This window comes from Desmodus rotundus, chromosome 2 (genome assembly GCF_022682495.2).
Source record: "Desmodus rotundus isolate HL8 chromosome 2, HLdesRot8A.1, whole genome shotgun sequence".
Classification (NCBI taxonomy): domain Eukaryota; kingdom Metazoa; phylum Chordata; class Mammalia; order Chiroptera; family Phyllostomidae; genus Desmodus; species Desmodus rotundus.
In genome coordinates, this window is record NC_071388.1 from 198,525,081 (window position 1) to 198,550,523 (window position 25,443).

General features: G+C 45.0%; 1 protein-coding gene across 2 annotated transcripts in view; it reads right to left on the bottom strand.

The window, feature by feature from the left end:
* Nucleotides 1-25,443, bottom strand: part of WDFY1 (WD repeat and FYVE domain containing 1) — a 41,214-nt gene that overhangs the window by 13,159 nt on the left and 2,612 nt on the right. For both annotated transcript variants that reach the window (XR_008426218.2, XM_053919123.1), the window contains exons 2-7: nucleotides 13,451-13,518; nucleotides 8,899-8,972; nucleotides 5,829-5,883; nucleotides 4,185-4,335; nucleotides 2,019-2,131; nucleotides 94-220 (exon numbers count right to left, since the gene is read on the bottom strand). Coding sequence is in view for 1 of the 2 variants with exons in the window: in XM_053919123.1 (XP_053775098.1) it covers nucleotides 94-220; nucleotides 2,019-2,131; nucleotides 4,185-4,335; nucleotides 5,829-5,883; nucleotides 8,899-8,972; nucleotides 13,451-13,518 (588 nt within the window). In the remaining variant the exon portion in view is untranslated. The remainder of the gene's footprint in view (nucleotides 1-93; nucleotides 221-2,018; nucleotides 2,132-4,184; nucleotides 4,336-5,828; nucleotides 5,884-8,898; nucleotides 8,973-13,450; nucleotides 13,519-25,443) is intronic.

Consider the following 25,443-nt stretch of genomic DNA (forward strand, 5'->3'; position numbering starts at 1 on the left):
AGTGGACTCAGTGAGCCCTATGGAAACACTGCGTGTTTCCCCCGCCTTCCCCAGACTCAGGTTCTCTCCCCACCCCCACGAACAGTTACGCACTGATGGCCCTGGAGCAGGAGCGTGCGGCCTTTCCTTCCCCCGATGTCCCACATGATGATGCTGTTGTCAGAGGCTCCCGAGAAGAGTAACCGTTGAATAGGGTCCCACCAGAGGCATGCGATGCTACCTGGGGATGAGGGGGACAGAGAGAAGCGGGGAGGGAGGGGAGAGGAGGGGGAAAGAGAGGGATGGAGAGAGAGGGGGCCAGGGGGGAGAGAGGAGACCAGTTAAATATAACTGTTAGGTCACACACATTTGACAGCTGAAGACCTGACGAGCACAGCTGAGTCTTTCAGTAAAACCGTGTCTTTGCTGTACAAAGGGCCATTCAACACTCTGTCACGAGTCACGGGGAAGACACAGCGCATCCATTCTCACGGGTTGTAACATTAAAACCTTCGGCTGCACATCAAATTACTTTAAATGCAAAGATGTTCAAATAAATTTTTCCTTGTCCTGTACCACAACACTATAAACAGCTGTGTATGAAAGGTGAATTCAGAAAAAACTTTTGAAAAAAATTGCTACTAATATTTAATGAGAAAAGTCCGTTAGTTCACTGTGGTCATCTTATATAAGATAATCTATATATACCCCAAGATGCCTATGTTTAAGAAAATTAAGTGCCTCAAAAAAAAAAAAAAAAAAAGAGCTTTGCAGGTAAACCAAACAATTTTGTCAGAGAATTTAGATTAAAAAAATCCAAACCTTACATTTCACACTCTATATTGACTATACTTGTCAAATTAGATACCCTTGGGGAAATCTTTCTTTCTACGACTTCTTTCAACAGATCTCATCATTATGCTTCTTGCCTAAAAGAAAATGATCAATAAACTTAATAAAACTGAACCAGTCATTCAAGCTAGTATTTTTGGTGGGTATATAGCAAATGAATGAAGCCATATTCAAAAGCAAACAACAGAACTGGTTTCTCACAGAAACTTAACCGAAGTGGGAGAAAAAAGTCTTCTGAAAAACTGGCTTCAGGGGTAATTTTGTATAAACCCCGACCCTGTTTAAACCTATGCCCCACACACTTCAGCCAGAGGCCCAACAGCAGAGAGAGATCTTGCTACACGAACGCGCTCGCTGCCAGAGCCAGAGAACGCCGAGGGGCCTGGAGTCAGGAGCCCATTAGTCACGAACCGGAAAGCGGTGTCTTCGGGGGCTGGGCTCTCCTGCCCACACCTGTTCTAACTTACTGCTCTTCTCGCTCCCTTTTCCTCTACTAGGTCCCTGTCTGATTGACTTGATTTCACCTAAATAGATTGTTAGCGTGGAGAACATTTAAACTGTTATACTTAAGACACTATTTTCATGAAAGTCCATCATTAATTCTTTTCAACAAATCCCCAATTCTTCAATCTAAACCAGATGGCCTCAAAGCTTCTAATTTGTTACCCAATATAGCCAACTGCGTTTTAAAACCCTTTCCTGGAGCTTTGCCAGCTCACGGAAATTCCACCCGGTCACTCTTTTCCCTCAGTCCCTACCCTGGGGCGGTTTCCCAAGCGGAGGCCGAGCCAGCCCATGTATCTCTTCTAATTGAATTGACCCACTAGGTAGGTCTTGTTCAGTGTCTTACAAATTGACAAATTAAAAATGACAACATCCTTACAAAGGTATTACCATTTACAAGAAATTTTAAAAGGTCTTTGGAAATAATTAATTGAAAAATGTAAACAAAGTAGCAAGTGTTATCCACACAAGCAATCTAGAAGGGATTCTGACAACACAGAAGCCAACCCAACACCCTACGGTTACTTAGTGTTCACTCTTCGAGATCGAGGTCCCCTATTTGGCCAATCACACTGAAATCTGACCAACCACAAGGAACTGATCATTCACGCAACCACAGCGCTGAGAGCTAAATTCGGATGCCCAAATCAGGCGGAAAACCTGTGGGGGATGGCGCAGCCTACCTTCATGTCCTTTGAGGGTTGTGATAACGGAACAGGTGTTCTGTTCAAGCTTCAGCAGGGTGATCTGTCCAGAATAATCGCCAACAAAAGCATACTGAGTATCAAAATCGTACCTGTGGGGAGCAGTCAGGGATCTGTAACACAACCCATCCACAAGTTATAGAGCAGAGAGCGTGAGCTTTAAAGAGAAGACGCACAGGCCTAAAATGATGGAAAACGAAACGCCCAACTGAAAACCACGCTCTCGGCAAACCCCGAAGAAAAGTTTTAAGCTGGAATCATGGCGGCAATTAACATTCAATCATTCAACAAGAACTCATCGAGTGCCTGTTACTACTGTAACCAATATCCTAGAACTTGGCAATAAAAAAGGTAAGGGCTGACAGAAAAGACAGACATGAAAATAAGTAGTGACACTCAAATTCTAATAAAATGCAAAAACGTAAAATACTCAGGAACGAACAAAGCAAGAAAGAACTGGAAGGAAGTGGCTCTTTATGAAACACCTCCAGGAACCATGCAAGTCGACAGCCAGTGTGACCTGAGCTCACCTCTCCTCTGGCCTCGGTGACTTAGGCCGAAGCCAAGAGGATAGTTAGTTCACTGTAAGCTGCTGTGGAGAGCTGAATCAAACAAAAAGCAGTTATTTGGGGCAGTAGCAAATTTGAACTTTAAAAATATATTAACCTGTCACTTTCTCAGTGATGTTAGAGCCCTAGAAGTTTGTGGCAAATCAGTAGGTGACACACAGCAGCACAGTGACCATTTTAAGGTCAGAAGGAGCCCCGGGGGCCGGGCCATGCCTGTGGTTCTGGGCCCTTTCCTACCACCCGAAGGAAAAGCCTAACTCAGAACAGAAACACATATTTAGCACTAACATATCTGAGCATTTTCCCTTGTTTCATTCTAAAGTGTGTGGGACTACTTTAAATGCTTATTTTAAATATCTCATGCTGTACATTCCTTTATAGCAAACATTTTTTAGGGAGGCTTTCCACGGAAAAAAATTTTTTACTATGCCAGCTTCCCAGCCCTAAAAGAGAACTACTGCGGGGCACTTGCCTGCAGAGAGCCTTGACCTTGCTGTCACTAAGATGTACGGCCGCCACAGCCCCCCTGAAGCAAAGGCGAACTCTATGTGAAAAAGATTCCATTGAGTAGTAGCGACATTTTAAAGCAGCAATTTCATAACCATTTGGGAGTGCTGAAGCACCTCTGAGAGCATCATACGAATTATGAACCCTCTCCCCGTGCACACACACAAAAACTATGACCTCGTAGCCCACTGATGAACTCCAGGGTCACAAGCCTTACTGTATTTCTATTCTGCCGCAGAGCCTGCAAATAACCAATCACTACAAGATCAATTCCTTTTTTTCCCCTTTCTTTATACAAAAGTCTTTTCTTTCACTTTGAAATGTAAAGGAATGAGGGGAGGGGTTTGCATTAATGAGGGTTAGGTTTCTCAAGATTTTGTATTAAAAGCATATGGCACTTCCCAGCAGGGAATGGTATTCATCTATCATTTTTAATAAATCAGTTTTATACCAAGAAAGGTAGATACAGCAATTCTTAGATTTTATGTGAAATGTCAGGAATCATTCAGTCTTTGGATCTCAACAATTTATTCTTTTAAAAAATTATTTTATTTTTTATTTTTTTAAAATCCTTATCAGATGATATTTTTTATTGCTCTTAGAAAGAGGGGAAGGGCAGAAGAGAGAGAGGGAGGGAGGGAAGGAGAGGGAGAGAGAGAGACAGAAAGAGAGAGAGAAGAAGAGAGAGAAACAGCAATGTGAGAGAGAAACATTGGTTGGCTGCCTTCCCATATGTGCCCAGACTGGGATCAAACCCGCAACCGGTGAGAGCCCTGACTGGGAATCAAACCCAATACCCTTCCGTCCGTAGGATGATGCTCCAACCAACTGAGCCACACTGGCCGGGGCTGTGCTTTATTTTTGTGTGTTTGTTTATTCTTTCTTTTCTTTTTGTGCATTCTTTCTTTTTTCTCCTTTTTTTTAATAGTTTTTTTTTCATTTTTTGTTTTAGTTTTTCATTTATTTTTTATTCTATTTTTCGGGTTTCTTTTCGTTAGTTAACATATTCAAAACTATTTTTGAGACAAGAAGGCCAGAGCAGGCAAAGGCCCAACCCTTCAAAGGATACTGTAAGCACGAAGCCCAGGACGTGAATAAGTGCCTCCCGAGCGTGTCCCCGTTCCGGGTGCACATCCAGCTGACACACTTGTCGTGACCGGTGCTGACCACCCACTCCGTGGCCAAGCTGAAGATAATCGCAGACACCCGGTTCTGGTGAGCTGTAGGAACAGAAAGGGAAAGTCCGCACCCTTCGGGAAGCAATGAGACCTTCAGAAGCCAGTCTCCTCAGTGAGAACTGAGGCTGGCCCGGGGACCCCCATTGGAGGTGGTGGCTGCCCCATCAGTAAGTCATCTGCCCTGCCCCTGCCCCTCTCTCCGTCTCAGGCTTCCCACAGCCCCACCCTCTGCCTCCCTGCCACACGGCAGACAATCAGAAGCTACATATCGTTAGAGAGTAATGCTCCAGAGGGATTCCAGTAATGGATTAGAGAACAGATTTTTACTCTGCTCTAAAAAACCTTAACCACCAATGAGTTCCACATGGAAAGCAGCAAGCAGTCTTTTCTTAAAAGAGCAATTTTTTAAATCGTCCATAACTTTAGTGTTTTGACCCTTTGGAAAACATTGGTATTGTAAACAAGAACAACTATAATTTTCTGAAGTTAAAAAGTAGTGTAAGCAATTTGTATGTAACTTTTTATTATTTATAAAGACAAAGTATTATGAAGTTCTATATTCCAAAAATAGCTGAGAATGAGGAAAGTGTTCTATACCTACCTTCTGGAATATTTGTGTCTCCGGGTTCATCGTAAGCCACACTATGGCAGTGACCTGTCTACAGATACTGTCATCTGTACAGTACCTTGCAGGCAGAAGGTGTTTAATAAATGCCCAGTCTGATGAGTGAAGTCAGAGGCTGGACAGAGGAACCTCTAACCTTGCTCTCAGCTGTATCGGCTGCTTCAGAAAAACTGAGGACCTCTCTCCTAAATTAATTAGAAAACACTACAGCTCCCTGGGAATACGGGCAAAGGCACGAACAGATATGTAAAAGGTGGCCCAGGGTTAGCATTAAACGAAGCTCAAATAAAGCTTCAGGGCTACTTTGACTCTCAAACTGGCACACAGCACTTAGAAAGGGCCCTGCCACAAACACCTCGCGGCGGGCACTCTCCGCCGCCACCCGTGGAGCTGCACAGTGCGCACCCTTGCTGGGAAGCGGTTGGCAAAATAAATCTGGAGCGCTAACGAACTTGTTAACATTTGGCCCAGTTCCTCTACTTTCATGAATTACCTTAAATAGAAGTAATTCAAGGACACACACACACCTCTATACACATATATGAAATACACACACTCACAGATGTATATACACATACACACACATACATGCTATCATATGTGAGGGGGTGTTATCAAAGAATGGAAGCAGTGCTCCTGCTCAAAAATAGAGGGCTGGCCAATTTAATCTGACCCATGTATCCAAACAGCATGGTATACAAACTCTCAAATGTTCATAAGCAGGAAAAGAATGGCAAATAACTCCAAAGAGCTAACAGCCTCTCATGCAATTGGGGTAATAAAACTAAAAAGTGAATGTGAAAACCTGATTTTGATCACAAGAGCTGTGTCCTCGTTGTGTATGTGCAGATCTATGCGTGTTGTGTATGCCAGTGTGTGTGGGGGGGTGGGGGGGGTGAGTTATAATTACCTGGGTAGGTCTTGATAAAGTTCATTTTATTAAAATCTTCAGAAACATGAAATTCCTAAAAGTAAACATATGCAATAAGAAAAGTTATGGTTTTAAAAACAATAGGAACTTAACTTTCAAAACCAAGTGAAATCCAGAGGGGAGATGAGAGGGGATAATGGGGGGAGTGGGGGAAGGGTTTTCGGGAACAACTAAGAAGGACACGTGGACAAAACCAAGGGGGGTGGTATCAGGGGAGGGAGGTGGGGAGGGCTGGGGTTAGGGGAAAAGGCAGAAAACTGTACTTGAACAACAATAAAATTAAAACGAAACACAACACAACAAAACTAAGTGAAATCCAAAAGCAGCCGTCGCCAGCCCTGGGGGTCCAGACTGCTGTATGACGGTAACACACATTCGCATCCTCCTCAGACCAGTCCTCGGGCCGCCCTTCCCCTTCGTGGGGGAGGCAGACTGAGTAAAGAAAGCACCGCCGCCCGGCACAGCATTTTTATCCAGTTCTTCTTTCACAAGGCAGCGCTTGGAATTCCCTCTCCCTCTCACTGCACAGGAAGCATCTTATTAATCTTCCTCTCTTGGCTATGCCCAAAATTCCTCAAGATGACATGTATACAGCAAGGTTGCAAAGACCCATTACTAACCGAGTCCTCAGCTGCAGTGAAAATAAGACATAACATATTTCAGCAATGTAAGGGGGCAATTATACATATTTAATACGTAAATCCACACGAGAAAAGGAAATTAAGAGGTTGTGGGTGGAATTCTTATTTCATACTGTTGTAATCTCCAGATTTTATAGACTATGTAATACTTTATAACTAGGGAAAAATTAAAAGTATATACTTCTTAATGAAAAAAAAAATGAGCTTCAACCTAAAACCAGTAAGATAAAACTCTAAAAAGAAAACGCTCTAATAAAACATTCTCTTGACCAATGCTAAACCAGTAAGTTCTCCGTGTTCTGGGTACATGGACGTCATAAATTGGTCACTGCTCAGCTGAAAGAAAGAAGAATACTCATTCCTTGTTCTCCATCCGGGTTTCACAAACTACAAAAAAGTATTAGCATTTTACAGAAACTAATCTGTACTGGGTGGGAGATCAACAGATCAACAGCTAGTTAACTAAGGATAACCTGGGTTTACATTGCCCCTTCCCACTGAAGGGCATTAAGAGCTTCTAGAGGCCGGCCTATCATGTGTGGCCCCACACCGGTGGCCACAGGAAGGGTCCCTCCCTAGAAAAATAAATGCACAACCATCACCACCACTGGAGAAGCTGTTTGAGGCTTGCAGTTCATGGCTCCTTATTGTATTTGTACATACATTTCACCCATAACATTTCCCCATAAATCCCATAAAATTTTCAGGAGAAAAGCAAGAATGCTGGCATTTACCACTACATAATGTATTTACAGCAGCCCCAAGCTCACGGGCATCGACCTAATCGACCCCAAGCCTGCAGCTCCCGGTTCCTCACCACCTGTCCTCTACTGAGTGAACTGTTTGGGCTGAGAACCTGCCTTTTACTGGCTCTTTCCTTCTTGGCCCTCAGAGACACAAACGACAGACACAAACTGAAGAAGAAACTGACAATCTGTAACAACCGAAGAGATTAAATTAGGAGTCAAAAAAATTTCCACTATGAAAACCCAGGACATCAGATGGCTTCTCTGGTAACTGCTCCCAAGCTGCAAGTCCAAGTCTCTTACTGTTCAACAATTACAACAAAAAAAAAATTAAAAATGGGCAAAGGACTTGAACAGATATTTCTCCAAAGGAGATACACAAATGACCAATGAGAACATGAGCTGCACGCATCACTAGCCATTAGGAAAATGCAAATGCAAACCACATGAGATGCCACTTCACACCCACTAGGACTGCGAGAGGGAAAACAAGACAAAAACAGCAGAAATTAGCAAGTGCTGACAACGATGTAGAGAAGCCAGAACCCTTACGCTCGGTGGTGGGAATGCACAACAGCCCGGCCACTCTGACCACAGCTCAGTGGTTCCTCGGTGAGTTAAATAAGGACTTACCGTATGACCCAGCAATCCCATTCCTAGGTAAACATACCCAGTAGAATTTAAAACTTAGGTTCACACATGAGCTTGCACACGAATGTTCACAACAGCGTGACTCATAATAAACACAAAGTGGCAACAGCTGAAGAAGGCATAAACAGAGTGTGGTCTGTCTACGTCACAAACCAAAAGGAATGAAGTACTAATCCAGACCGCAATGCTGATGAACCTTAAACCACTATGCTAAGTGAAAGAAGCCAGACGTCAAAGGCAACACATATTTTATGATTCCACTTACATAAATGTCAGAACAGGCAAATCTCTGGACTCAGAGCGTAGATCAGTGATTGCCAGGAGCCGGGGGAAGGGGGAGTTGGGAGTGACTGGCTACGGGCTTGGGGTTTCTTTGGGGGAGGGGGCATGATGAAACGGTCGGGAGTTAGAGAGTGCTAATGATTGCATCATCTTGTGAACATACCACAAAACCACAGAACTGCACTCTTTAAAATGGTGAACTTTATGGTACAAATTACATCTCAATTAAGAAAAAAAAATATGCGCGCACACACACACACACACACACACAATCTGACCCACAGAAATACCGCTCTATGGTAACCTGGGAAATGGAATATCTGGTCCTTTACCAGAGACACCTCGAGAAGCAGAGTCTTAAAGGGCTACACAAGCTGTCGAGTGAAAGACAAGTCCCTAACTTCGCTCTCCTTCCCCTCCTCCGTTAACTCACACTCACAGGCTCCCCAACACGCTCTCCTCGCCTGGCCTCCTTTGTGGCTCAGGGATGGCACCTCTGCTTTGTGGGCTACCGCCTGGGTACCCAACCACCCATTGGGCCAGCATTCTGAGTTCTACAGAACTGGTTTAACATTAAGCACTCATCAAAATTTTAATCCATTTTTAGCTCTAATACATGCATTGAATTCAACATTTTTTATGCCGTTCATTGTTAACTTTATTTAAACTGTGCAACAGACGTGAACGTGGGGAGGTCCGTGTAATGAGCACAGTCTGGAAGGCACCTACCACGACGGCTCCGTTGTCCTGGCCCACGAATATCCGCCTGCCGTCGTGATGGTAAGTCATAGCAGAGCAAGGAGCTGCCAGGGAGACAAAGGCCACATTACCAGCAGAGCTAAGCACTGTCATTGTTCAAAACTCATTGCTAACACGAGCTACATGATTTAGGTTAAAAATTTACAAGGGCAAAATGATTTTGTAAAAAATAAAAATGATGTAAATTGAAAATGCTATTAGAGTTCCTTCTGTTGTTTTTGTTTAAAATTCTCATATAAAATTATTTTTAGAACTTTGGGTGAGGCGATTCAGCACCAAGTCTCATCTGCTGAAACTCCTACCTCTTTCTGGAAAGGTCTGGGGGGACCAGTGCTTACAGTGGCTGACCTGCACCCCAACTCCGCAGGTCATCCCGCCCCCGCCCCCGTTCCCATCACAGGTAAGAACAGCTGCGGTCTGTGGAAACGGGGTCCCCAGCACCACACTTCCATTCTAAGGCATACATGTGCAAGCTGAAAAAGCCACTTTGGAATTACTTTTTTCTCCTAATGGCCAAAAACTGTTCCCTCGTGCAATGACACACACCCCAGTTTGTAGTCAGTGAAGTTGTGAAGTGTAGACACTTTTCTTTGTCCACACCAGTTGTGGGACTGGGTAGCACCTGCTGCTTCTCACCTACAGACACCTCCAGGTTCTAGCTACCCTTCCAGAAAGCACGGCCAGGGAGTTTCAGAAAGGAGAAACTCCACATCGCCTCCTGCTGCTACAAATAAGAATTAACATGATTCAGAAAACGGAACATTTGGAAAGAGAAATGTTTGGGTTTATTTGAGCCTAAAGAATTTTAATCGACCATGGGAGAACCACAACAGGGAGAAACAACCACAAACAAATTTGGGTTTACTCTGAAATAAAATTTCTTATGAAAAAGTGAAGAAAAAAGTCTTACAGATGAAGCCACCATTTGAAAATTCTTCCAAGTTCTCTCTCTACAATGGGCTGGCAGGCTCCACCGAAGGAAGAAAATGAACTATTGCATAATTCCGGATTGTCCTCGAAGACAGGAGCACGGCTACCAGAGTGACCAGACTACGGGAAGAGACTGCGTGAGCTGCAGCCACAGAGCTATCTGGTTGAAAGGCAGGTACTACCTGTGTCTATGTGCGCATGAGACAATCGGCAGTGACAAGAAGCCTGTACACCCTGACCCACCACGCTGGTGTTGAAACTGCAGAGAACGATCATGTGTAAGAAGTATAACCACAAACATATATATATCCTCATAAACAGAGCTCTTTAATATCCATGCATAAAATTATCGTTGATGAATCAAATCACTCTGATGCTTTCAAAGATTCATTGTCATCATTTTTACTTACTTTTCAGTTCGTACTAAATCCTAAAAGCTTTATACTCCTTTCCATTCTTTTTATGCCTAATGCTTCAACAAACTGTACATAAATATGTAAGATCTCTCATCTGTGTAAAAATCACAACGTGCTGAGATATTTTATGAGGCTACGGAAGACTTACAGTTGAAACAAAAAGCTTCCTTAGTTTATTTGTTTTGTATATAAAGATGTCCTGGCCTTAATTTATTTTCTTCCTGGAAGAGAAGCTTCTATTGAGATAAGCAATATTTTTTTTTTAAAGTTTCTCAATTCATATAATTTTATAAACAAACAAAATACAAATCTGTGGCCCTTTCAAAAGGCATCACTGCGGCCCCAAATCACATACTTCAGTTTTGTAAATAAAGTATTTGGTTTTTTGTTCTGTGGCCACACTGCCAGGCTCCTTCTTCAGCACGGTTTACAGCTGCTTTCGTGCTGCCAGGGCAGAAGGTAAAGAGCTGCACAGAGAGTGGCCCTTTCAGGAAAAGCTCACGGACCCACTCCGTAACTGTGGTGGGGGCAGAGTTTGGGGGTCCGACAGGCGTGGATGGGAATTCCAACCACAAGCGATCGACGTAACCCCTCTGGCCTGTTTCCTTATCTACTAATGGTGAAAACATCGTCGATCTCCCTAAGTTGTTGTGATGTTTTCATAAAGTGACATTGTTTTTTTAAAAAGGCACAAAGCACACAGTAGATACAGACGTGAAGACACACCGTTTTTCTTCAGCTAAAGCAGATTCTGAAAGTTATTTTGTGATGGGAGGCAATGTTCTGACACATCGTTGGACCATGTACGGCAATATGCTAAGGCCTGGCTCCTGGGTCACTGCCAGGTCGTAGGAAAAAGTCTCAGTTGGTGGATGGCCACTAAAATGTCCTAAATTGGGTAATCTACAGAAAGTTTTTGGAGCCAGCACAGACTTTTCTTCTCAGACTTTGAATTTATTTTGAAGTCATTCTAAAACAGACAAGCAACTGTTTCTCACAATTCATTCACTGTTTTCTTCTGGCAATGTTTCTGCATTTTTACTGGCAGATACATCTACCGATGCATGCAATAAAGAAGCTTCTGGAAGCAACAAGACAAATATTTGTAGGTACAAATATGGGGGTGTCAGCCACCACCAGCAGAGATGCTGGACCTGTTCTTTCCAGTTTTTACTGGTCTTTTCAGCTGCAGTGTTCTGGGAGCTACTGCCAGAGGGTATCATTAGGACAAGTTAGCAAGGGATGGCCAAAACCATGTGCCCAAGACCTATGAGCCAAGGAAGAGTCCCCACTTCTACTGACAGGTTTTGGTGCCCTGGGAGAGAAACTAATTACAATGGGGTGTACTAAACATTTGGGAAAAGTACAAGTCAAAGAGTAACTGGACTAAATGTAGAACAAAACCCATCTTAGTCTGTCTGTCTCTCTCTGTCTCTCTATTTTAATGAGCATGAACTCCAAGGCTGAGGGCTCAAGGAGGTTAAGCTATGTTCCAAATGTGAAGTATGGGGGACAAACAGATGGGAGGAACCATGGCAACAGACTTAACAAACCTGCTCACAAACACGACGAAACCCTCCCCAGCACTGGAATGGGTTCCTCGGTTTTGCTATTTCCAGCTACCAGGTCTATCCTTAGGCCACTGGGAGGAGTTACCAGTCTAAAAGCAGCCCTTTCTTTGGCTGGGTGAAGGGTGTTGCTCAGAGGCCCAAGGTGTCCCACCCACCTCCGCTCCCCACTCCTAAAAAATCCCCAGGGAAATTTACCAAGTGGGCTCCATGAGCACCTTTACTAAGACATCGGTCGCTTGGTAGTTCGGAGGGGTACCAAGGTCATGCATCAACAGCGTGTGGGGAACAGGAGACGCTACTGCCTCGTACAGCAAATTATGATTAAGCTTTCTTCTAATTAATGTGCTCCACATGAAAAGGCTCTAAGTCCTGCCTCTTATAACAGCAACTTTACATGACTAGTCCAAACATCTACACTGGCCATTCACCTTCACTGAATGGTTACCAAGACGGAGAAGCCGAGGAGCCTGCCCAAGCCGGAGGTGGAAGGCAGAACTGATGGAAATCCTGACAAGCGACTCATGTTTTGTAGTGACTGATCGCGGGGTCTGACAATGCACGAAAATGTGCAAATGGGAGAGTGCTGGCCCAGAAAGGGGTGCCCGGAGCACGCCTCCCCCTGATTGCAGGGAGTCTGCTGAGCAATCGGCTGCTCTGTGTTCGTAACGAACTCCATGGCCTTGGGAACAGCTCTTACAAAGGTGGTCGCCAGTGTCCGGAACAACTGGCAAGAGGTCTTCTTTAGGGAACTTTATAATGGTCTTCAGAAGCTAAACCATCCAGCACTCCCCAAAGCCTTTTTCTTTTTCCAAAAAGTCCTCCACTTATTGGAACCCTTCACTGAGCAAAATGCCTCTTTAGGGGCCAAAACCACAAGGAAAGTAGCAGCTCTGGATGGCCTCTGTGTGGCCACTCAAGGGCAGCAGGGTTCGGCCCCAGCTGGGGCCTGGGTGGGATCCCGGCATCCTTTATGAGGCTTTGTTTTGCAGAAAGGGTGGAGACAAGAAGCGGGAGAGAGGATGGTGATGAGATCTGCACAGAGGGTGAGAATTTAAATTCAGGTTTACGTCACTACAGCTCAGGGCTGTGCTAAAAACCTCAATACAAGAGGCTGATCTTTTAGATTTATTTTTAGAACACATTTAGCTACTGAGAAAATTGTCTATTTAGGATATGCTGTGCCTTGGAGCACATCTCTCATCGGAGCCCAGAGGGTGGGCAAAAGGCCAGTTATGAGGGCGTAGGGGGTGTGCAGAGCCCTGTTTCAGGCCAGTATCAGCTATTACCAAGTACAAAGTCACTGCTAGGACAAGTTGGCAAAATTAAGGAAAACTGAGGGTGGGGGTGACAGGGCATGCCCTTTTCCTGTTCCCCCCCCCCCCCCAGTTTTGCTCAAGTGTGCTTCAGTTGAGCCCGTAGACCGAACTTCCTTTGCAAAAGAAAAGGCGTTTTCCTGCAGTTGCCAGGCACAGGCTGCCGGAGGTATTAGGCAACTAGGAAGCTCATTACGAAATCTAACAGCACTTTTTAATCAGTCATTTTGAAATTTAATCATCAAAGACATTCGAGACATTTTCCTCAAGTGGAACAGTGACCGCTACTTACAGGCCATTGTGTGGTAAATGCTGGGCCAGTACTGGCCGCTGTCTCTCTTCAGCCATACTCGGATGGTTCTGTGGAGAACAGAAAAGAAAAAAAAAGCGAGTTTAGCTCCTTTTATGCTCCTGTAAAACTCACTCATTTTACTGGCAATACATGTCCCAACTGACCTTACAAAGTGAATCCACTGGGCAGACCCACGCAGGGGCGGGCAAACGTGGGTTTGCAGTTATGAGCACGTGGAACAGAGCCACGTAACCTGCATGTCGTCATCAAAACCTGCATGTCTTTCCATGCGAACCAGCTGTAACCCTATGTTTGCCCACCCCTGTACATACACACACGTTCATACAGTACATAGATAGTACCTATGCTATACACACACACACCATATGGAGTTACATACAGAATGACCGTATGTGGTAAGTTATGCAGTAGTTAGGAGTCAGGATTTCAAGTAACTTCTACAACATGGAAAATGTGCATTGTCTAATGACCTACGTACAAACAAAACTGAGAATCATTAACTGCTTTTCTTGGTAAAAACAAACTGTGAACTTGGTCACTTGTCATCTGAGCCAGGTGAGGCGAGTGGTAGACACACAGGGAGGAAATGTTTCTGGAACTGGGAGACAGGTGCACATGCAGCAGAGCCCACACCGCAGTTCATTCATGCACAGCTCGAATCTCCAGGCCCCGGGAGGAAATCAGTCCACAACTGGCCTCCTGGCCTCTGCTCTCATCAGAGAACATGCAGGAAGACAAGGAAATCGGGTGCACGGGCAGGAAAATGACAAATCACCAAAACAGCCAAAGTTTACTCTTTTGGCTTATCGCTGCAGAGAAACAACAGGGAATACGGAGACCCTGCTCGTCCAGTGGCAGCACCTGCGTGCTCACAGCTCTAGCCTCTGCCTCTCCCGTGTCCCGGGGACACTCAGCTGTCTCCTGCCGCGGTGCAGCCGCATTCTGCCTGCACAGCGACTCCTGTCACCTGTCCCTCGCTGACAACTCAGTCGCAGTCGTCCCTCAATTCCTAACAGCAACACAGATGCCGGCACACAGCCAGCACTGGATGAATGTTTACAACCTTGAACTAAAATAACATGAAGACTAAATGATGACACTGCATGTGTCCATTGAGACTGAAGTTCAAGACAAGCAAGACTGGTCCGTGAGGACAAAAGGTTGGCTTCTGTGGGAGGACACAGTGCAAAGGAAGAGGAGGGACCGCGCTAGGACAGTGAATGGCAAGGCTCCGGGGAGTTGGTTCCATGGGTGTCTGCATTTGTCAGAACCTGTCCGACTGCACGGAAGACCTGTAGAGAATGCTATATATGACTAGACTGTAACGAGAGAAAACAAGGACTAGACATTGACCTTCATTCATCCGAATACCTCGGATGACCCGGCAGCATGGTGTTATTGCGTGTGTGAGCTGCACACGGCCTTTCTGTAGGAGCAGGCGTTTGTTCGCACGCCCTCTCTTCCTGCCACTGGGGGTTGGTCACAGTGGAACTTTTGCCAAGCTGAATCACCCAGAAGTTTTCTTTGCATCCTACACCTGATCACAACAGGCTAGACCAGAAATGGGCATCTGACCCTAGGCAGATAAATTGGTTCCTTCCCTGGCAAATCTAAAACTGAGAGAGAGAAAAACAGATCAGTATGGCTCCAGTAGTTGGAATGGCTGTTCCTGGTCATATGTTTTGCACTTGGGACTGGAGGGCTGTGTACATCAACAAAGAAAAAAGAGGGGGAGAGAGAGAGAAGCTGCCCTGTGGAGAGAAGCAGAAATGAGCTGAGGAGGGTTGAGGTGGAAAGTCCATCAAACCAGCTGCTCTTGCAACCAAGCTATGTCCCTAGACTCGGGCTCTGGGAGGCAGACACCCCAGCATCCTCACCATAAACACCCTCGGCGGCCTAAGCCAGCCTGAGTTACTTCTGTTGTTTGCAATAAGCAGATATTCTGATATACTATGTCTGCATGAGACACCAAGAAATATCGCAAACACAGTCTCTTCATTCAAATGCCATTTAATGAGGTAAGATAATCAGGGAGGTCTTTTTTGAGGTACATAGATTGTGACAGGAAGTTCAAGAAAGTCCAAGTTCACATCCAAAATTAAAAGACAGAGAGGGAGATCAGACTAAAGCAAGTATGAACAGACCTATGATTTTTATGGTTTGTAATTCAACATCTTAATTCAAAATTTAACACTCTTTGAGGTAAAGTTTAAACCACTCTGTTATTATTTGTGAGGTTTTGGTTACTGTTCAGGATTACTTGGGTTTCTTCTTTTTCCTTCTTTCACAAACCTCAGAAGTTAAAACTCTTTCATGATATCCCTCTTTTTAGTTTTGAACCATTTGAACCAAGTCATAAAAATACTTAATGGCATGAGAAAACGTTCACGATGTGACGGTAAGTGAAAGCCCTACACAAAACTGATGAGTGCAGTATGACACCAACTTTATTTTGAAATGCAATCTGACCAAACCTCTAGCTCCAACTACCAAGTTACAGGAAACACAGAGAAACATTACAAACACCGCCGCAGGAGGGCTTTTAGCAAACACTGAGAGTGCAGGAAAGTCTATAGACAAATGACCCAGTTTTTCCTGCAAATAATTTGCAAGGGAGGAAAAACAGAGGGGGAGGACCAGCCTGTGATTAAAGAGGTTGAAGACGCATACCCAGCATTCACAATGCATAACTTGTTTGGATTCTGACCCAGTCAAACAATTAAACACACATATACCATTATGAAACAACTGAAAAGATGGACGCTGACCAGATATCTCACGATTTTTGCTTGTTTGATTTTTAAGAACAAGCAGTAATTCCTAAGTAAGATGCTGGGTCTTGTTCTCCGTTCTCAGCACGCCCACCACAGTGCAGCTTCCTCTCGGGTCACCTGGGCGCTTCCCCCTGGCCCACCTCAGGCGTGTCCGCTAGCAGCTACACCTCCCGAGGAGCCAGGCATCCCACTGTCCCTGTGCTCAGAGCCCACCGGGGGCTGGTTGTTTCAAATCAAGGTTCAATGGACACACTTAGTGCCTGTGACTCCCCGACCCAGGCCCTGCAACCCAGGGAGATGTGGTCCTCAAATGGCCCAAGTACACGGAGCTCAGGGTGGTCTAAGCCCTCCTCCCCCAAGAACTTTCCTCTCCAGGCAGCAGCTAACCGGAGCACATCGCAGGATGGGCCCCCTCATCAAAGGGTGCCTCCCATCCTGCAGGGTGACTCCCTCATCACAAATAACCAGTGGACGCTTACAGTAATGATCCTGAGGCCTGAACTACTAACACTACACTACATTTTGTTGACTATATTCTGTTGCCTAACGTAGAATGCTTATGGACACATTTTATTACTCACGTTCAACACCAGAGATGAAGCCAAAGGAGTTGTAATGAGTGAAAGGCCACCTCCCCTCGAAGCACTGAATCTGCTCAAGGACTCTGCTCCGTTTCCACAGACAGGGAAAGCCCAGGCACTGGAAGACTAGGGTGCCAGGCCAGGCTTTGTCAAGTTCCCTGGCCTTCACTCACACAGGGTCACAAAGGGGTCGAGCCTGCCAGTTACCTGGATGTTCGGTTTTTTTAAGTGTCTACAGAACAGAATGCTGACACATTCTAAAACCCTTCAAATCACCCCAAAAGTGTGGGTCATGAATGCACAGGGAGCTCAATGGAGGTCTCAGGGCCATGTGCTCGCCCCTCTGTCCCCCTGAGAGAAGGGCAGACTCAAGACAGCAGAGAAGTCCCTGTGAGCAGGAAACCTTAAAGGGTGTCTCTTCCAACCAACCACCGAACCTGGAAGTCCCATTTTAATTTCATGCAGCAGCAGAATGACATTTAAACTAGCCCAAGGTCAAAGAGGAACCTGCCTAGAACCCAGCATTTTTGAAACGGTATTACTTCCTTTGGAGGGCAAACCATCAGTACCTCAACGTGGTCTGCACCCAGTTGGCACACCAGGAAATTAGCAAGACTTAAATGATCTCGTGGGGTGTTTCATTTGAAAATTGTTCATCACGTCCAGGCTGAGAGAAGGCCTTGCTTGGGAATCAGGTTCCAAATTAGGCCCTTGACCTTCATAGTCGGCTCTACCTCCGTATTCACACCTTCTATCTGGAATTCCCTTCCTTCAGTCTTTCAGGCCATGTTCTTTCCCTTCCTTAGACAATGCATTGAAGCCTCCCACTTCCAAGATTAAGTCACAACACTCCAGCACGCCCAAGAACCTATCAAAGTCGTGTAATTTCCACTAAGTACCATAAGAATTTGTTGTGTGTTTTCTTCAGAACTCGTCTCACCGGTTTAACAAATGGCTGCAAAAACAAGCTTAAGTTGGGCTGCTTATTAAAAGTCAACAAATTCCATAGACCAAAAAAAAGGTGCCATTCAGGAAACTGGAGGCAAAATGTGCCATTCAGTAAGCTGAAAGCAACACCATAAATAATACAGTTTGGTAACAGTTTACAGGAGCAAACCATTAAAAACTACGATAACACTAATAAACCACATAATCACGAAAGTGTCGGGATCAGATGGTTTTATTTTCAGGAAAACCACATTTCCTGCATAGAGGAATATCTGAGCCATTCTCTCCACTAAGATGAAACAGCTGAACTTTCCCTTCAACATTTTGACAACTTTACACCCACTCAAACGCATGTCGTTTTTCTCGCTACTACTCCATCCATTTTTCTAGTGGGTGGGTTTTCTTTGATATTCCGAGGCTATGTCCATTTTTAAAAAAAGTCTTCTCTTAAATCAAAACATGAGAAACATATTCATTCTGTGCCAAGGTCTATTTTTTAGTAATTTGAAAACAACAATCTGATATTTTTCCAAAAGGTACTTAGAAAGGAAATGTGCCATTTCTGTCAGGGCCTACGTAAGTGCTTTTCAGACGTCCCCACGCTGCTAACGTCCTTCCTCGTGAAGGGCTCCACCATCAGTCTCCTCGGCCTGCTAGTTAGAGGACAGACTCACATACAGTGGCAGCATCTTCCATGGACACGCAAGGGAAGGCATCTCTGTATAATGTTATATATGCAAGGCCTGTCCAGAAAAACTCCAGCCATTGCTAATATAACGAGAATGGTTTACACGACATCCATGCCACCTGGCAGCTAAGGAGAGTGGACTGGGATGCACCTGTGTGAACAATGATGACGTCACTGCACTGGTCAGTGGGGGCAGCAGACGCCACTGAGTGAGCATGTGTACCGTGTGGTCGTCACATTCAAAATCACTGAGCGAACAGAGCAGCGAGTCTGCATCAAATGTTGCATTAAAGCTTGAACATTCCTCCATGGAAACCATTCGGATGACTCAGAAGGCCACAGCTATGGGTGACTGGTGATTGGCAGCTTCATCACGACACCTCACCAGCTCGTGCATCCTGTCTCATGCAGTTTTTTGGTGAAACATCAAATCACTCAGGTGACTCAGCCCCCTGCTGTGACTTCTGGCTTTTCCCAAAACTAAAATCACCTTTGAAAGGGGAGAGATTCCAGACTGTTGATGGGATTCAGGACAATATGACGGGGCAGCTGACAGCAATTGGGAGAACTGTGTGAGGCCCCACGGTGCCCACTTTGAAGGGGACTGAGGTGTCATTGTCCTGTGTACAGTGTGTCTTGTATCTTCTCAATAAGGGTCTCTATTTTTCATAGTGCATGGCCGGATCCCTCTGGACAGGCCCCGCCCACAACGACGACGCACACATACCACTGCCACCCCCAACTTGTCTGTCGACGTTCAGCCTGGCAGAGGACCCACTTACTTCCTAGATAAATGAAACCTCAAAGTTAGGTAGTAGTTCTCCGTAAAATGTTTCAGATTGAAATGTTTTTGAAATGTATTACTGTGCAGGGATAAGCAAAGAAAGAGCCAAAAACAATAATAAAGTGCCATTTCTAGGGTTCTCGTAATTTCGTGCCAGCATTATAAATTTAAACTGACTCTTGGGGAAGAGTTTTGCAGTTTTGCTCCATACAGTGATAAACACACATCCCTAATAATACCAGCAATAATAACAACAATAACAATAGTAGTAGTAATGGTAATAGTAATAACAACAACAATGATCGATTGATTTAGGAATTCCAGGCTTGGCAACTGATTCCGAATAAATTATTTAAGAGGAAGTAAAAGGACTATACATTTTAAAAGGTCATATGAGCATCAAGGGAACAAAAATTGGGAAAAGTGTTAAATAATGATAGGTTTATGACATATTAATTCAGTAGCTTACAAAGTCATTAAAAACATTGACGAAGACCATGTAACCATGACAAAAGTTTATGAAATGTTCATTTATTTTAAAAGCCTAATATAGAATGATACAACTAAATTCCATGACTATGCCGAGTCAGGCTGTGAGGAAGCTAAGGAGGGGCAGGGAGGACAGAAGGCAACATAAATGAGAGGCGGACGATGACTTTGGCTCCTTGTGGGGGTCCCCAGAGAAAGGACTTGGAGCTGAGAAGGGGAAACCAGCAGGTCCCCACCCCCCGCTCAGTAAGCACTAACAACAAGCCCACAGTTAAACGCCTCCTCGTGAACCAGCAGAAGCCACCCTCCACCAGAGGACAGCTAGCAAACCCCCACGAGATGGAAGGAGCAGCTAAGACCAGCGAGGCAGGCACACACATGAGTGCGCCTGGCGTGTGACCAGAAGGGCCGCCCGGGGGGCCCACGGGCTCCTAAGTGTTGATAACACTTGCTGTTTGAAGCCAATGAATCTTGAGGTGGTTTGTTATGTAGCAATAGCTAACTGGTACAATGTCATCTGTTCCAAATAGTATAGTTTTAAGAATACTTAGGGGATCTGATCTTAAAATTAAAAACAGCCTTTGCTATTAACTGAGTGCCACAGATTTCAAAGTACTTAGTAAACAAGTCCACTTTAAATACAGGATCCTTACTTTGCACAGATGCTAACTTGAATCCTAAGAAACTGAAGAAATTACTGTAAAAGCATAAATGAAGTTATCACTCAAATGTTGTTCAATACTTTCACCCTGTCTCCCAAGGATAATAATTCCGTGCGTTCTTTCACCTTGCTACAGTAGACACATGCAAAGCAGACTGGGACCCACAGTTCTGATTAAGGACGGGTGTTTACTCCAGGAAGCTAACCTCTGGGCTGCTGGAGACAGGCCTGGGGATCAGAAGAGGCTGAGAGGCTCCTTTTAACTTCTTCCCGCCCCTCTTTTTAACCCCCCTGAGAGCTGACTAAAAGGGAGTTAAAAACACACTGTAGGGAGTCACTAAACCTAACAAGCCTCATCTACTTACGTAGGAGCAATAGCAGATTTAAAGGGTGAATTCTCTCCTGAAAAGCACTGTCTCTCAAGCCGGGAGGCATCTGTATGGGGAGTCACCATCAATGCCATTTTTAACCTATAACCCACAAGAACATACATCTGGGTCCAGGACATGTCATTTTCCAGTGTGAGGACCTCGGAAATCACGCCCACACCTGGCCAGGCAGATTCCAGTAAGCACACAAGGGTGTCTGTGAAATCACAAGGCCATGCTCCACCTTGCCTGACAAATCAGCGTTTCTAAAATTAGATCTTTTTCAAAAAAATCATCCTCATCATCTCCAAACAGCTAAATTAAAGCAATTTAACCATATTTAAATTATAGGTTGATATAGAGGAATGATTCAGTTAATCAATTAAAAAGAGAATGCAGAGTATAGCTTATCTTACAAACTAAGCCCTAGGCCTGATTTCTTATAAACTCTAGGCAAAATAGTAAGCATAAGGAAAACTTGTTTTCCAGTCGCTCTTCGGGCTGCTGATCCTATTTGGTATCTTGGTAGAGCTCCAAACATTTCTGTACCTACTGAAAAGGATTATTTTTCCTAGTCCGACAGAAAGGTGTCATTCTGATAGCCCGGACGGAACCTGTGACGTTAAGAGGTTAGCCGAAAGGGACAGCAACAGACAGGGTCATCTGCACGATCTGCTTTTATCACTCACATAGCAATTTCCTTCCAGCCAAGTCTCCTGAACTCTGCATTCCTGCCTCAGAAAGGAGTCTTTCTCCGCTGGCAGCAAAGGGGGAAAGCACGAGATTTTTATCGAATTGATTATGTAAATGGAAAGGCAAAGAGAAACCAGCCTGTTTTTTTTATAGAGAATTAGATTGGCTAGGAAAAAATTAAAATGTCCATCCCTTCTACAGCCTAGGGAAGGAATCCCAGTCAGCTTCAAGGGTCCAAGATGATGATGGAGCTCAGACTGTAGATTTCCTGGCTGGTGGATTTTTTGGGGGGTAGGGGGGTCACTTCTGTGGCATCTGCACCAGAACCTGCGTGAGTAACTCTTCTCCTAAAGCCAGATGGCTGGGTTAATCTACCTGGAGATGGATGTGTTCTTTTCCACTCAAGAAACAAATTCCTGCTGTTACCTTTCACTTAGAAAAAAAATGATTCCTTGTGACCTCTGAGCCTCCAAGGAGGCTAGAAACCACCTCCACCCAAGAGGCAGAAGTCCTCCCAGACAGGATGGAGTTAGTGTCAAGGCAGGGTCCAGGACACACGGTTTCTTAAGTTGCAAAAAAAAAAAAAAATCGCACCCTATCCATACCCTAAAGTCTTGAAGCACAAGGTCTAAGCAACCCCACAGCAGCACGGTTTGAGGCAGTAAGGAAACGGAGCCTGTTTTTAAACTTCCCTGTCTCCTGCTTCCTTATTCCTACAGGTTTACTGATTAACTAAATTAACATCTGAGACACCACTGAACAGCCGCTTTCCTCCCCAGAGCCTGCAATTCTGACCCGTGGGGGCAGGTGACCAGTCCCCAGTAAACCCTGGGTCCTGAGACTCTCATGAGCTTCCTGGGAGACAGCATTTCACGTGTGGTCAGAACTCAGTGCAGGAGGGAAGAAGCACCTCCCATGTGATTGCCTGGGGTGAGGCCTCGTGCTCGGAAGCTCGAGCCTGGTTTCCTCTGGACTTCGCCCTGTACCCTTCCCTTTGCCGATTTTGTTCTGTGTCCTTTTCGTTTTAAAATCCCCACTTGAGCATATGTTTACTGATATGAAAGAGGGAGAGAGAGAGAAACATCGATGTGCGACAGTAACATTGATTGGTTGCTTCCCACTCGCACCGCCCCCCGCCCCCCCCCAGCCTGAACCCGCACCCTAGGCATGCGCCAGGACCAGGGTCAAACCCCCAGCCTTTCAGTGTTCGGACAACACTCCAACCAAGTCATCGGCCAGAGCTTGTTTTGTGTCCTTTTGATGCAATAAATCATGGCTGTAAGGACAAGCATATGGCGGCAGTCCTCCTAGAGAGCGAATCAGCAAAGCTAAGGGTGGTCTTGGGCCCCCAGTACATCAGGGCAAAGACCGTTATAAAGGAAAACATGCGACTGACATGACATGTGAGTGAGCGAGTATGGAAATGATGAGAAGGCATGACTCACAGTTGTAAGAACTCAGGTCTGCAAGTGCCTCCAGAATGGTAGTGTCCTATTCGAAAGGAAAATGTTTATTTTATTTGCACAGACACACACACACAGAAAGCAGAGACATCTTTAGCTTTTGATGAGGCTCCAGTAATTAAATGAAAAACAGATGGGAATGAAAATAATAATAATAATAATAACAGTCAAAACACCAGTGCTTCCTGTGTGCTGGGCACTGTTCTATGAGCTTTACCTATATCCAAACCCTATGAGGCAGGGCACTGTTACTATCTGCACTTTGCAAAGGAGAAAACTGTGGGAAGTAACCTGCCCGGTGTCACAGGGGATTCAAACTCGGGTGGTCTGGACCCGGAATCCGTTTCTAACCACACTGCGAAAAAGAAAACGCACCTGACAAGAGGGGCCGGTCTCACCACAGGAGAATAACGGCATTCCCACCCAGGCGGCCTGACTTCTCACCTTTCCCAATTTATTTTGTAACACACATTAAAGGGTCCACTTTCAGGCACTGCACGGCGACAAAAATACAGCAGTTAGCAGCCTGGTTTTCCGCACAAACCGTCGACTCCCAGCTCTGCCAGGCTTCCTTCCCAGCACAACACTTAACAATCAAGTTGTTTATTTAAGATTGTTTCCATGGGAACAGCTAGTAAATACACAACCTGCCCCTCAAACCACCTTAATATGTTGAGAAATGTCTAAGAGGAAAGAAACATATTTAGGTAAATCGCTGGTATATATAACCAAAAAGAGGCTACCTCAATCATTTTAAGAGTTGGTTTTCTATAATCTTTATTGTTTACCATCCTAAGCGCAACATCCGGAAATACGTTAACACACGCGAGACCTAGGCTGGACTTAGGCCACACAAAACTGTGTCTCCTGCAGGATTTCTGCAAATCAGTCTTGGCCCAGAAGCAATGGCATAAGCACGCTCACCTCCAAGCTCCACTTTTCAAAAATGAAGACAGCAGGCCTACAGCCTTAACTTATTCATAAGACTTTCTAATAAAGCTTTCTACCTTTTAAAAATTCTATCCTCCAACCAACCGAGGTCCAAATTTTTGGTGCATTCCACAGGAAAGAAGTTCAAAAAGCAAACGTGTCTAGGGAATCGGTTCCTCCTGTCTCATCATACTTCAGTTCTATTCTGAAAGTGGAGTCTCAGTTTCTGTTTCCCCACCAGGAAAATGATGGCTGCAGTTCAAAGCCTTGAACTTGATGCTGAGGTTGTTTCATTTTTACAGTTTCCTGACTAGAAAGAGAGTCATACTCTACTGACTCCAGTTTTTAGAAACTTTACCAATGTACCATTTTATACGTTGAAAAGTACGCATACCCAAGTATTCTAGCTCCAAAGTGCAGGCAACTTAAAACTAAAATTGAAAATACTAATTAGGGTTTAGTGGGTGAATGAAGTTCAAACAAAAGAGCTCGGGGCATCTGTTACCCCCAAACAAAAGAAATGAATGCATTCAGAAGAATACAGCCATTCTGTTAACCCCCTGAATGCTTCTGATTAGACCTCTAGGCTCACTGCCCAAACCATGGCCAGTGACGCCAGGTATGACGGAGTTAAGCTCAGTATTCCCACACTGGTCTAATACCTTTGGGGGCATTATTTGTACTTAGCTCTGTCACGCACAGTTCGGTTTTACTGGGAAATAGGTGGGTACATGTGAATGACTCCTGGGAAATACATCCCGGAAACTGACCAAAAAAGAAGATAAAGCACACATGGTTTTGTCTCCCTGCGAGTCTCCGCAGGCAAGCAAAGCGGCCAAGCGCTCATCTTTCTCGTAGAGTACTGGTTCTCACAGTGTGGGGCCCACGGCATCGGCAATCAGCATCACTGCGGCCTTGGCAGAAATGCAAACCCTTGGGCTCCGCCCCAGACTCACTGAATCAGAATCTCTGGGGCGGGGCCCAGCCGTCTGTGTTATCGAGACTTCCACGTGAATCTGACGCTTGCTCAAGTTTGAGAACCACTGTCTAGAGAGACCAGATAAACAAGCACATTAAGCCCAGGCCAGGGTTTCTCAACCCCAGCACTACTGACTTTTGGGGCTGGATAGCAATTCTTTTCACGAGGGACCGTCCTGTGTGTTGTTGGATGTCCAGCAGCATCCCTGTCCTCCACCCACCCACTAGGTGCTAGTAGCACCCCCCTCCAGTGAGGACAACCAAAATGTCTCAGGATGTTGCCAAATGTCCCCTGGGGGGCAAAATCACTCCTGCTGAGAATCGCTGGCCTAGAGTTTAGAAAAATGGACACTAAATTCAGGACAACCCTCCTATCATGCCTGTTTCTTCTCAAAATGTTCTCACTGCTTTTTGCTTTTATAAATGAATTTACTTCAAATGGACCTTACTTTATTTTATTTTATTTATTTATTTATTTTCAGAGAGAGGGAAAGAAACATCAATGTGTGGTTGCCTCGTGTGCACCCCCCACTGGGGACCTGGCCCGCAACCCAGGCATGTGCCCTGACTGAGAGTCGAACCGGCGACCCTTTGGTTTGCAGACCCGCGCTCAAT